The 12,511-nt window shown below is 38.8% G+C and overlaps 1 protein-coding gene across 3 annotated transcripts in view; it reads left to right on the forward strand.

The window, feature by feature from the left end:
- The first annotated feature begins 3,662 nt into the window (after positions 1 to 3,662).
- LOC109430296 (uncharacterized) overlaps positions 3,663 to 12,511 on the forward strand; it is a 97,868-nt gene continuing 89,019 nt past the window's right edge. The window contains exon 1 of one of the 3 annotated variants that reach the window (XM_029856606.2): positions 3,663 to 4,173. In XM_029856606.2, the coding sequence (XP_029712466.2) occupies positions 4,165 to 4,173 (9 nt within the window). In that variant the 5' untranslated portion in view covers positions 3,663 to 4,164. The remainder of the gene's footprint in view (positions 4,174 to 12,511) is intronic. The other 2 variants (XM_029856607.2, XM_029856609.2) reach the window with 2 other exon arrangements.

Raw genomic sequence — 12,511 nt, forward strand, 5'->3', positions numbered from 1 at the left:
AGCAAAAGAAGATGTTTATTCATGATTACGGAATTACGGATCTAGCTACGGAAGTCGAAGTGTGGACCAATTTGTGCAAACGAGATAGAATGTCGAAACGTTCAGACCCATTGTGTATTTTTATATGCTCAACAACTCTGCAGAACATGCAAATAATGTAACAATTATGGATTAATTTTTTTTTTGCTAGGTTTCTAGCTGCACTCTGAATAGAGTTGAAACCTCTACACTAGACCTGAAGATAGGAAAGAGTACGTAATCTTTCAGAAGCAGTTTGCCAGACGTACGCGGAAAATGACATCCATTAAGACACTGTTGCAAACTGACTCAAAAAGTTATGGTAGAAGATTGGAAAGTTTTCAATTGATCAGTCAATCAGGATTTGCCTATGTAGTGTTATGGTCACACAATTTGTGTTTGTCTTCTTGTTTGATGTTGTGGTATGATTCCGTTCAATATGTATTTCTCCTCGTTAAGTCAGTTGTCGCATGTTTGTTTTTTTTTTTCAACGAATCAATCGAACCCCGTATGATAAAATATAGTCAATCCTGAGTCAAATTGTTTTCTTGATTTCGCTAATCGTTTTCTACTTCTCTGTGTTTATCTCTTGTGTCCTTAAATTATCATCGGTCCAAAACCCACAGAAACATGTAACTGAACTTGATATTTTTCTGTTGGTGTCATAATACCATCTAAGAGATAAACAAAAATACGCCAAGTTAGTCAGTTGATTGCAATAAAATTTTAAAATAATAAAGATTGCTTGTCTATTATGTATTCATCCCACTACAAATACTATGAAAAATATTCATATTCGTTCAATTGTCCTATCGGTCCTACCTAAATAAACCATGTCATTTTCTCAAGCGTAGCCTAGAAATGTCAACCTAGTCATACACAAGTAACGTTGTTCAGTTAATAAAAGCAGTCAGTTTTTGTCCAAAATGTCACGTCGAACGCATTGACGTCAACAATGCGTTTAAGTGTTCACACGTTAGCTTCGAATCTATCGGCACAATTAAGTGCTGCAAATCTCCTTCCCACTATTAGTTCTTCGGTCGATTTTAGTTGCTTTATTTAAAGAAAATATGACCAACTAACATTGTAAAAATTGGAAAAAGCGACTATGACATCAATAAATTACTAATCAAAATCAACCAAGAAACGTGGGAAATAGAGCCCAAAACAACATTTTTAGGTCAGCTGGCTGTAAAAGGTTTCAAAACCTGTCACAAATTCTATAATGCTTTTATTAGGATTTGAAACGATCATCAAAACTTTCTCAAATCCAACCGACTTGGAACTATTGCTTGGGAATAGACTCTACTGAGCCCCGGCGGTTCCTCCGTGTTTATCGAACATGTCTGATGCATATGATCAGCTATACTCCATCTGCAGCAGCCGGTTAGAGGTGAACAGTTGGAGGCGTATTAAAGTGTTAAAAAAATGATATGTTTCACTAAAGAACGCTACATTACAATAATCAAAATGAAACTCCTTCACTTTAATACCGTCAAACCCTGCGAACATGGCCAGGGTAAAAATTCTGGATTAAAAGTTATAATAAAAATAAATCACAGAGTGATTTTTTAATATGTTCATTTTGTATAACTCGTTAAAATAATCATAGCTTTTTACCAAGATTTTCTACATTTTTTCCATATTCTAGAAAGTTGTTGAGCATACAAAAATACACAATTTTGCTGAACATTGCGACATTCTATCTCGTGAAATTAAGTAGTTATTAAATAATTTCAATATTTGATAATTGGTTGTTTATTTACCATAACACATAAAGGATACACTTGCAAACAAAAGTTTGAGCCATTTTCTTTTAGTAGAAATTTAGTTGTGTCATTATTCGAAACGGTTCTCTGTGCCATTTTGCCCCTAAAAAAGGTAGCCGAGTTCCCAAGTAACATTTTAAGTTTTGTTCGGCCCTACAAGAGATCTTCATGACCAATTTTATAAAACTCGCAAAAAAACTGATTTATACATCAAAACCTCTTGATAACCTCTTTAAGAGCATCTTCCGGCTAAGTGGACCACTCTCGGAGAGGTTTTGCAAACCGCATTAAGAGTAGCAATAAAACCGTTTTAAAACCTAGTAGAAAAATTTACCATTCTCGATTGTTGTTGTTTTTTTTTTCAACAAAAACTGACAGCTCAAGATGCAGAGAAGCTTCTTCGATGGCACGTAAAGTTCAGGACGATACATCATTCGTAAGTAGAAGCGGTCATTTCAAAGTAATATTTTAGTTGTTATTGTGTTGGTAGGCTATGCGCATTCAATTTTACCGTGAATATTGGGGTGGCAGAATCATAAAATTAATGCGCTTCAAAAATAGTGGATATTATCATCTTGGAATGAAATAAATCAATTTGTTTATTTAGTAAAACTATCTCGAATCACAAGAAAACTCAGCAGAGAGAGTTTATTTATGTGAGCATGTTATGGAAATGGTGGCAAACTATCAATTTATTGTTAATTTGAGCAAAATTTACTATTTTCCATTCACGTTAGCTAATTCTTCAATATGGCGACAACCATAATCAGCGAAAATAAAACGAAAGCAAGTTTACTTTTATGATGACCGCAATAAACCCAGAAATGTCGTAGTTCTGCTTTTCCACCAACAGATGTCGTTACTAATCGAACGGGTCGCCATCTGTTGAGAGTTTTAACAGTTTTATTGTGGTAATAAAGATTGCCAGAAGGTTTACATATCGGAAAGTTTTGTTTACTCTTAAAATCTGTCTTTATGGATATCTTTAAGTATACTATAAAACATTTTATCAATGGTTTTCATAAAAGCAGTAATAAAACTACGAGTTTTAATTATTGCTGTAATAAAACCCTAATAAAAATCAAACAAAACTCATCAGCAATGAAATTGTTACTTGGGATTTAACCTTCACGTACCGACCCCCGACTACTCATTTTCAAAATTCTGGCATTTCGTCAATTTTCATCCGATTTTTTCGAAGTCGCCCTTAATCGATCATAAATTGGTGAAAGTTTATTACACTCAAGTGGCCATGTAATATCCTGAATCATTCCGGAGATATTTCGGATTGTACTGGGGTCAGGGGGTGGAGGAAGGATATGTTTTGCCAAATGGCCAAAAGTGACTATTTCGTGTGTTATTGTGTTTTAGAGGCCCCCGCGGAACCTGTTCCTGGTGTTCCGGAGCCATATCAGTTATTACATGCATCAGTATTTTCATCAAAATTGCATTTTGCACAACTTTGCTGAAGACATCACGCGTCTATCTGCATTTTTGAAAAAAAAAAAAATGTTTTTTCATCTCACTTATAGATGGATTGGTCATTCAACTCTTCATGTCAAAAGATGCGCTTCGTCTCATGTAGAAACTTTTCCGAAGAAATTATATCGCAAAAATCAGCGTCTGAAACGTTATTAAAAAAGCGTACGAAATCGGCAAAATTATACTCTGTACAGTGACAAAAGTTCAGCGGATATTTGTTCAAACTTTTAGAATATAACTGCTTCTTCATTAGCGCATGGCAAATGTTCGATAACAACTGATGGTGCTCCATCGACTGAACAACTTAGCAACCCCTTCTCTCGCAAGTGTCTGTAGTCCGACCAGCTGGGAGCAAGGGATGCATCTCGCAGCGTAGGCGCACATGGTAGCGCTGGCACCATGCTGCTGCCGCATCCACCGCGGCCCGGTTGTTGTTTGCCAACTTTATTTCCTGATCTTCGCGCCGCTACACTCGCGCTCTCGGAGTCTCAGCACGCTGCTCAAAGCTCCAGCAGTAGGTACTTGCTTTACGCTAGGCAGCAACGCGAGAGACGAAAGCTTTTTTTCGGGGCTCGATCGGCTATTCGTTTTATATTATATAAAATCAGCCACCGCGGGCTGGCCGCAAGTCATTTAGTGTTCAGTGCTCGAATCGCTAGGATTTCCCTACTTGGCATCCTTCGGGATAATTCAAACTGTCCGTTTGAGTCGTTAACGTGCGCGTGTGAGTGAATGAATTGCAGCTGCACGGTTTGGTAGCCGACCATCCCCCGTTCCCGCTTCCTGCCATCGTTCCTTCGCAGATCCTTAAGGTTCCTGTATCAACTGCAGTGTTGCCAGCTGTTAGTGCCCAGTGGAAAATTTTAGTGTTCGTCAATCAATCAAATCTACCACAATGAAAGCTGTAAGTTTTCGTAATGTATGATTCAACTGCAATATTGGTAAAATGAGTGAGATAGTGATGATCATAGGTTACAGAATTGCAAACGGAGGGAAAATCTGAAAACTCGAACTCTGGCCCCACGAAAGGAGCAGCGAAGGAAATGCAAGTGCTAATCGTGATTAACGTTGATTGGGGTTGCTTTGGGGGGCTTGTGTTCACCATGGACCGACTATGCAACGAATGTGGAAGGTGGTAGGCGAATAGGCGAACAAAAACTACGTATGGTGAAACAGACGCTGGACAGAGATAACAAATGTAATCAAAATTGAAGTGCTTATTACATGCCAATGAATTGTTGCCGTGCTGCACTTACATTACTGGTGTGTGAACGTGTTTGCCGTATGGGTCTCAGTGGTCAAACAAAGAGGTGGAGACCTGCAACATGTTGAAAGTCATGCATTTGCTGTGGCCTGTACGGCTTTTGGGGTTCTGCCCAGGGAAGTGAATTGCACAGCAGCTTTGCATGAGTTTGTAGTGACGACCTTCGCTTGCGAAATGCTTTTTGTGGTTGACAAATCAAAAATGGTTGTGGGTGAGATTGGAAGACAATGGGCAGTCGGTGGAATGTGAGCGTTGCTTATGACTCTAATAAAAGGATGGACAAGTACTTGCTATATATAATGAGACCTTGAGTAGATGCAGAATTGGTTCGCTGCTGAAGTTTTTTGCCGTATATTTTGTTGATGTTAATGCAACGTAAATTGTGTTGATAAGTGAGTTGGTAGTATTTGTCATTTGGAATATTCCAAAATTCGAACTCACTGGTCAGTCATGTTCAGATGCTCCAATAGGGTCACTTCAAGTGTATAGAGTGTATGAAAATTGTCTGTGCAGTATTTATTGGTTATTGGTTATATGGTTTGATAGGTTACAAGCTATTACGACAGGTATGTGTGAGACAATTACAACAATTACATTTTTTTTTCAATTCAATTTTCCATGAGCAACATCGCATCGTCTGTAGATTGGAAATAATCAATTATTACATGACGTTTTCTTGAAGCTTTAATTTTTTCAAAGTAATATAACAGTGATTATGTTATACAATTAATCAACTTCAAAAAAGGTATAACCAATTATTTTGCTGGGAATTGTTATGCTTCTCAGCAAGGATAATGTAATTTTCATCATATTTTTATTTTTAAGATACTAGAAATTGTCTACAGTTAGCCTAGTGGTTAAGGCTATGGATCGTCAATCAGGAAACGGCGGGTTCATGTTCAGGTTGGGAAAATTTTCTCGACTCCCTGGGCATAGTGTATCATTGTACCTGCCTCACAATATACAAATTCATGCAATGGTAGACAAAGAAAGCCTTTCAATTAATAACTGTGGAAGTGCTCAAAGAACACTAAGTTGAAGCGAGGCAGGCCAAGTCCAAGCGCGGACGTAGATCCATAAAGAAGAAGAAGAAATTGTCTACACCTTCTTCTTCTTCTTCTTCTTCTTGGCGTAGCGTCCCCACTGGGACACAATCTGAGTCTCCACTTGATCTATAAGCATTTCTACAGTTCGCACTCAATAACCGTGGAAATGCTAATAGAAGCTTCCTCTACCAATGACATTTTGCGTGTCTATATCGTATCGCAGGCACGAACATATTCTATTTCAAAAAAGTCAAGTCGATTTCTATTACGAAAAATTCCTGGACCGACTGGGAATCGAACCCGTCATTCTCAACATGGCCATGCTGAATACCCACGCCTTTACAGCTATGGCTGCGCCATGTTGACTATAATCTTGAATCTATTTGTTAATATATCTGTTAAACATCAGTGATAGAGAAATTTTCGGTTCTTGATGGCATTTCGGATTGCAATTAATATCGTCTAGCGCTCAGGAAGTGGTTTCTTTTGATCTGGAATTTACAGCACGTTTTCTAAGCACTTGAACTCAGCCGATTTTTTTTCCATATCAAAACCAAAGAAAGTGAATCTCGCAAATCGTAACCACAACAAACCACAATGATGAAGCATTTTTGTTGAAACTTATTATTATTCCGCTGGCAACGGCGCGCACGTCCACAGACAGAGCTCTTTACGCGGTGCATAATTTCTGTTCACACTCCTACCCCAATTTGCGCATCGTTGCTGAACTTGCCTTCACTTTTTTGCCGGTTTCTGTTGTTCATCCATTTCACTCTCGTTTTTGAACGATCGTTTGTTGTATTCCGCCTCTTTCCGCTCAGCATCTTAAAGCTTTTTGTATGAAAAAATTTATGATGGATTTTCGATTTGTTCTGAGACTTTTCATCTATTATTATTATTATCTTTGTTTTCGAGATTTTCAGCCCTCGGCTGGTTCATCTCGTATTCAGAGACCTGTTTCATTCATTATGCGCGGTGGTTTCTGGCAAGAGAGCCTCTTCCTATATATTCAAACGATGCATTTTCTTCTGTTTACTCTTTGCTTTCTTCTTCTAAATGATCAATTATGGCGATTACCCGGGTACCTTCAAATATGCAGTGTGGGGTAGGAAGTGTTTAAGTAGCCCGAAGGCCGGACTTCATAGGTGGTGGCCATAAGTGTGATGTTCGTCGCTTTTCCACCCGTTGAAGTTGTTTGTTTAGACACATGTAACTTTACAATTAAAAATGGTATGAATTGTGGATAGTATGTACCTAAACATGGAAATACATATTGAACATAATAATTCATTTATTATAGATTCGGATTTAGCGCCTTCGTAGTTCGATGAATTAAAACGAGTTGTTTTCTAGCCCGACTTTTCGACAATTTGGATAGCGTCTTCTTCAGGGAAAAGATATTTACATTTTCCAATTTTTGTTTATACATTTGTTCTGTAATCCGTAAGTTGCAAAGAACACGTTGAATATTAAGTTTATAGTATAGCTAGAGAAAATGTTTGTTCTTGCTTTCAACAAATGTGCTCATGGTATTGGAACCCTTAGATTTAGTAAGAATTCGTGACAGAGACCCTAAGGAAAATTCAACAAAAATGTATAGCGCCATTGCTAGGGTCGTTTTTGCGAAAACCCCATAGGAAATTTCTAATCGAATTCTAAAGGCAATCTCTGGAGGAATCACTGAAACATTTAGAAATAAGATTCTGGTTCTATAATGCTGTGTCTCGCAGAAATTCTAGTAAATTTTAATGCAGTTTTTGGCGAGCACTCATATTAAGTTTGTATTGGACTTTCTGACTGAATATCCAACTGAATTTCCTATGAATTTCTACAAAACTTTTGTCAGAAGTTGACGAATTTGTAGTCCATTTTATAAGTTATTTTTTGGCAAAAGCAAACATTTATTTCAGATTTTCTCAAGACATCCATGAATTTTGCCGGGAAAATGCCTATATTATTCAACAACAATATCTTTAGAGAATACAACCACAATTATCCTGAGAAAATAGAACCACATTCTTAAAAATGCCTAAATTTTTTGCAATAGTTTCTCAATCAAATGCTTCAATTGTCTCAGGGTTCAGCAGGTCGAGAGTTCATTTAATCTAGCCTAGTTTATTCTAGTCTACACAATGTTAGTAGTGGACAAAATGGCTCACTCAAGAATTCGGGTCAGAATCGGATCAATTCAGGCCAAACATGTCTAAAGGTCCTATCTGCAGAAGAAAGGCTCTCTTTGGTTTCCCTCTCGTTAGTATCTCAGCTGTTTATTTGTATTATGATTGTCTCCTTGCATTGAACGATGGTCAAAACAATCGTCTTCTGATTTGTACTGCAAAAGTAGTTGAAAAGTGTACCATTACATTACAATAATTGAAAGAGAAAGTAAACAAAGGCTCAAATTCAGATAGGACCTATTGAAATGTTTGGCCTGAATTACATTGGTGAACCGGATCTTTTGAACGGCTCAGTTATGAATGACCAAACCGCACGAATACGGTTGTTTCCCATTCGCTCTCTCAGCCATGCGACACTCATTCTCTTGATGTGTTTTCAGCATACCCTCGTTATACTTCTCCTTCGTTACTTAATAATTGATGGGCTACAACTCGTAGCGGTGAATCTACGCCGAATGAAGCATTCTCCTCCTCTGGTCTCGGTCCTGGACCAATCGCTTCCAGTCACCCTGAACGTTTAGAGCAAGGTTGCGACCATTCATTTGCAAAGATTTACATTCATTTGCTATTATCTCAGTTTAGAAGCATGCTATCGAAAAACAATGTATGGATGAATTTAACCTTGTAATATTATCTGAAAGTTTGCCGAATAACATTGGGGTCGCAAACGTATACCAAAGTCGTGAGCGAGCTGTGAAGGCAACTCTTCACGCGGTGAATGTAAATAATATTCACGCTGTGGAAAGTTGCCTTCACAGCTCGCTCACGGCTTTGGTATACGTTTGCGACCCCAATGTTATTGGGCAAACTTTCAGATAAAACTACAAGGTTAAATTCATCCATACATTGTTTTTCGATAGCATGCTTCTGAACTGAGATAATAGCAAATGAATGTAAATCTTTGCAAAAGAATGATCGCAACCTTGACAGCCCTTAGGTCATCGTTTCCCAACCTTGGACCCCCCAGTCTGTTGTCACCCCGCTTTTCGTAGAACAATCGAAGCGTGCCTGCAAGCAGTTGGGGGGTCGCGAAACGAAGGTTGGGAAGCTATGCCTTAGGTTCTCCTCAACTGCAAAAAGCCACCGTGTGTGCGGTCTACCACGAAGCCGACGACCCCTTCCTGGTTCTCTGTTGAATATGGTTTTAGCTTGTCGTTCCTCCGCAATACGAGCTACGTGCCCAGCCCATCGCAGCCTGCCGTGTTTTATTCGCTTCACTATATCCAATATCCATCTCTTTATATACTTGGGACAATTCGTGGTTCATGCGATGCCACCAGATGCCGTCCTCCAGTTTACCGCCGAGTATTGTTCGCAGCACTTTACGTTCAAAGACTACAAAGGCTCTCCGATCAGCTTCTCTCAACGTCCACGATTCATGGCCGTACAAAGCGACCGGAAGAATCAGAGTCTTGTACAACGCGAGTTTTGTCTTTGTTTGCAGCTTACGGGACTTCAAGAACCAAGATAAACAAATTCGTCCACAACATCAAACTTTTCACCACTTAGCACCACTTCGTCACCACTCGACCGGACCGACGTTGACCATCAGCAATCATGTCCCAAGTAACATTTTAAGTTTTGTTCGGCTCTACAAGAGATCTTCATGACCAATTTTATAAAACTTGCAATAAAACTGAATCATACATCAAAACCTCTTGATAACCTCTTTAAGAGCATCTTCCGGCTAAGTGGACCACTCTCGGAGAGGTTTTGCAAACCGCATTAAAAGTAGCAATAAACCCTTTTTAAAACCTAGTTGAAATATTTCCCATTCTCGATTGTTGTTGTTTTTTTTTTCAACAAAAACTATGACAGCTCAAGATGCAGAGAAGCTTCTTCGATGGCACGTAAAGTTCAGGAGGATACATCATTCGTAAGTAGAAAGCGACTATTTCAAAGTGGTATTTTAGTAGTTATTGTGCTGGTAGGCTTATGCGCATTCGAATTTACCGTGAATATTGAGGTTGCAGAATCTAAAAATTATTGCGCTTCGAAAATAGTGAATATTATCATCTTGGAATGAAATAAATCAATTTGTGAATTTAGTAAAACTATCCCGAAACACAAGAAAACTCAGCAGAGAGAGTTTATTTATGTGAGCATGTTATGAAAATGGTTGCAAACTACCAATTCATTGCTAATTTAAGCAAAATTAACTATTTTTCATTCACGTAAGCTAATTCTTCAATATGGCGACGACCATAATCAGCGAAAATAAAACGAAAGCAAGTTTACTTTTATGATGACCGCAATAAACCTAACAGATGTCGTTACAAATCGAATCTGTTGAGAGTTTTAACAGTTTTATTGCGGTAAATATGATTGCCAGAAGGTTTACATATCGGAAAGTTTTGTTTACTCTTAAAATCCGTCTTTATGGATATCTTCAAGTATACTATAAAACATTTTATTAATGGTTTTCATAAAAGCAGTAATAAAACTGTGAGTTTTAATTATTGCTGTAATAAAACATTAATAAAAATCAAACAAAACCAATCAGCGATGAAATTGTTACTTGGGGTACTTGGTCTTTGTATGGTTAATCGTTAGTCCAATCCTCGCAGTCTCCAAATGTATGAACGCCTCTTCCACGGCCCGACGGGCGATCGAGATGATGTCGATATCATCCGCGAAGCCCATGAGCATATGTGACCTCGTGACAATGGTTCCGTTCCTTTGCACACTAGCTCTCCTTATCGCTCCTTCCAGCGCTATGTTGAAAGGTAAGTTCGAGAAGCATCATCCTGTTTCTACCCGTCTATGGTTACGAACGATGACGAATTTTCATCCGCAACCCGTACACTTGATTTCGAGCCGTCAAGCGTCGCACGAATCAGTCTAATCAGCTTCGCCGGAAAACCATGTTCGATCATAACACAGCGTAACAAAAATTAACTTTTGGTCTGTCTCGAGAGCAAACTTATGTGTCTCTGACAGATTTTGGGCCGCTGAATCCAAATCCGGGCTCAGATTTGCTCCAGCACGTCACAATTTTGAGCTATACCCCAATTTATAGGGCAAAATATGCGATTTTGGGCTTTTTTGACTGCCAACCATTAAGCATGGACATATTTTTTTAAGCATTCAAAAGGTAAATTGGTCAATTAACATCCAAATTAACGACTCATGCAAAATATTATGTTTTACCACATCAAATTTGAGAGATTTAAGCATTTTATGTTAGTAAGTAAACTTGCATGCAACTTTTGGAGGGCGACTTGAATGGGAAATATCGTACCTAACATAAATCGCGTAAAACTATCAAATTTGATTTGGTAAAACGAAATATTTTGCATGAGTCGTTAATTTAGATGTTAATTGACCAATTTACCTTTTCATTGCTTAAAAAAATATCGTCCCCTTAATGCTAGAACTAGGTAACTGGTTTTGCGAAATCGCGAGCAATTTGTTTACATCTGAACGTTCACCACAATAAACAAAAGTTTGTCGATTGAAACTACAAAAACACATAATGATGCTTCATTTAAGACCAACAAAGTGTTTGTTTTATATCAGGATAAGTTTTACCAGCCATTTTTACCCGTACTTTCCAAAACGAGTTACCTAGTTCTAGCATTAAGGGGGCGATATGTCCATGCTTAATGGTTGGCAGTCAAAAAAAGCCCAAAATCGCATATTTTTCCCTATAAATTGGGGTATAGCTCAGAACTGTGACGTGCTGGAGCAAATCTGAGCCCGGATTCGGATTCAGCGGACCAAAATCTGTCAGAGACACATAAGTTTGCTCTTGAGACAAAAAAAAAATTGCGCTGTGTAATCTGCCATAACTCATTTCTCTTCACTGAATCGTACGCCGCCTTGAAATGAATGAACAGATGATGGGTCTGCAAGTTGTACTCCCGAAATTTATCGAGAATCTGCCACAGGGTGTACATCTGATCCGTCGTTGATCGGCCCTCACGAAAACCCGCCTGGTATTCGCCGACGAAGGACTCCTCAATCGACATCAGCCTGTTAATCAGAATTCCGGACAAAATTTTGTACGCTGAATAGAGATGTGTTATTCCTCTGTAATTCGCGCCCTCCAGTCGATGCCCTTTTTTGTATAGAGGGCAAATGAGACCATCCAACCAACTAGCAAGCGGGTCTTCCTCTTCCCATATATTCAATACTAGCTGTACCCGGCAAACTTTGTCTTGCCTACTGCGTTTTTTGACGTTTCAAGTTTCGAGCCAAGCCCAAGTCCCCGGTGGAAGAGGTATAGAAAATCGATTTTCGAAAACTCTCAATTTGTCTATGTTTTAGGCCTCATAAACCTTCCTTGGGTGAAAACTAACAGAACAAAACTAAGACGACCAAAATCGGACCTTCCGTTCGCAAGTTATGCGCGGTCCCACGTATGCCACTGCATTTTTATATATATAATAATAATAGATAGAAGATAATACGGTGTAAGAGTTGATACACTACCGTGCTTGAGAAGCTCGATCGGGAGTTCGTCCTTCCCAGCAGCCTTGTTCTTCAGCCCTTTAATGGCTGTCTTGACCTCGTCTAGCGTTCCTTCTCCTGTCGCTCTTCCTTCTCTTAACTCAATATGTTCAACCATATTCAACCAACTTCATAGAAAAAGACTATTGTTCAAGTGAGGATCCGAATGAAATGAGTTGGTAATCATGAGTGAGTAGTAGCTCCATGTTCGGGCCAGCTCTGCTTGGACTGGTGGTTCTACTCTCTCGCTTAAAATGGGACCGATAGATCATGTTGTTTGAGGACTGCTTGGCCTGGGAACAG

Source organism: Aedes albopictus, chromosome 1 (assembly GCF_035046485.1).
Source record: "Aedes albopictus strain Foshan chromosome 1, AalbF5, whole genome shotgun sequence".
Classification (NCBI taxonomy): Eukaryota; Metazoa; Arthropoda; class Insecta; order Diptera; family Culicidae; genus Aedes; species Aedes albopictus.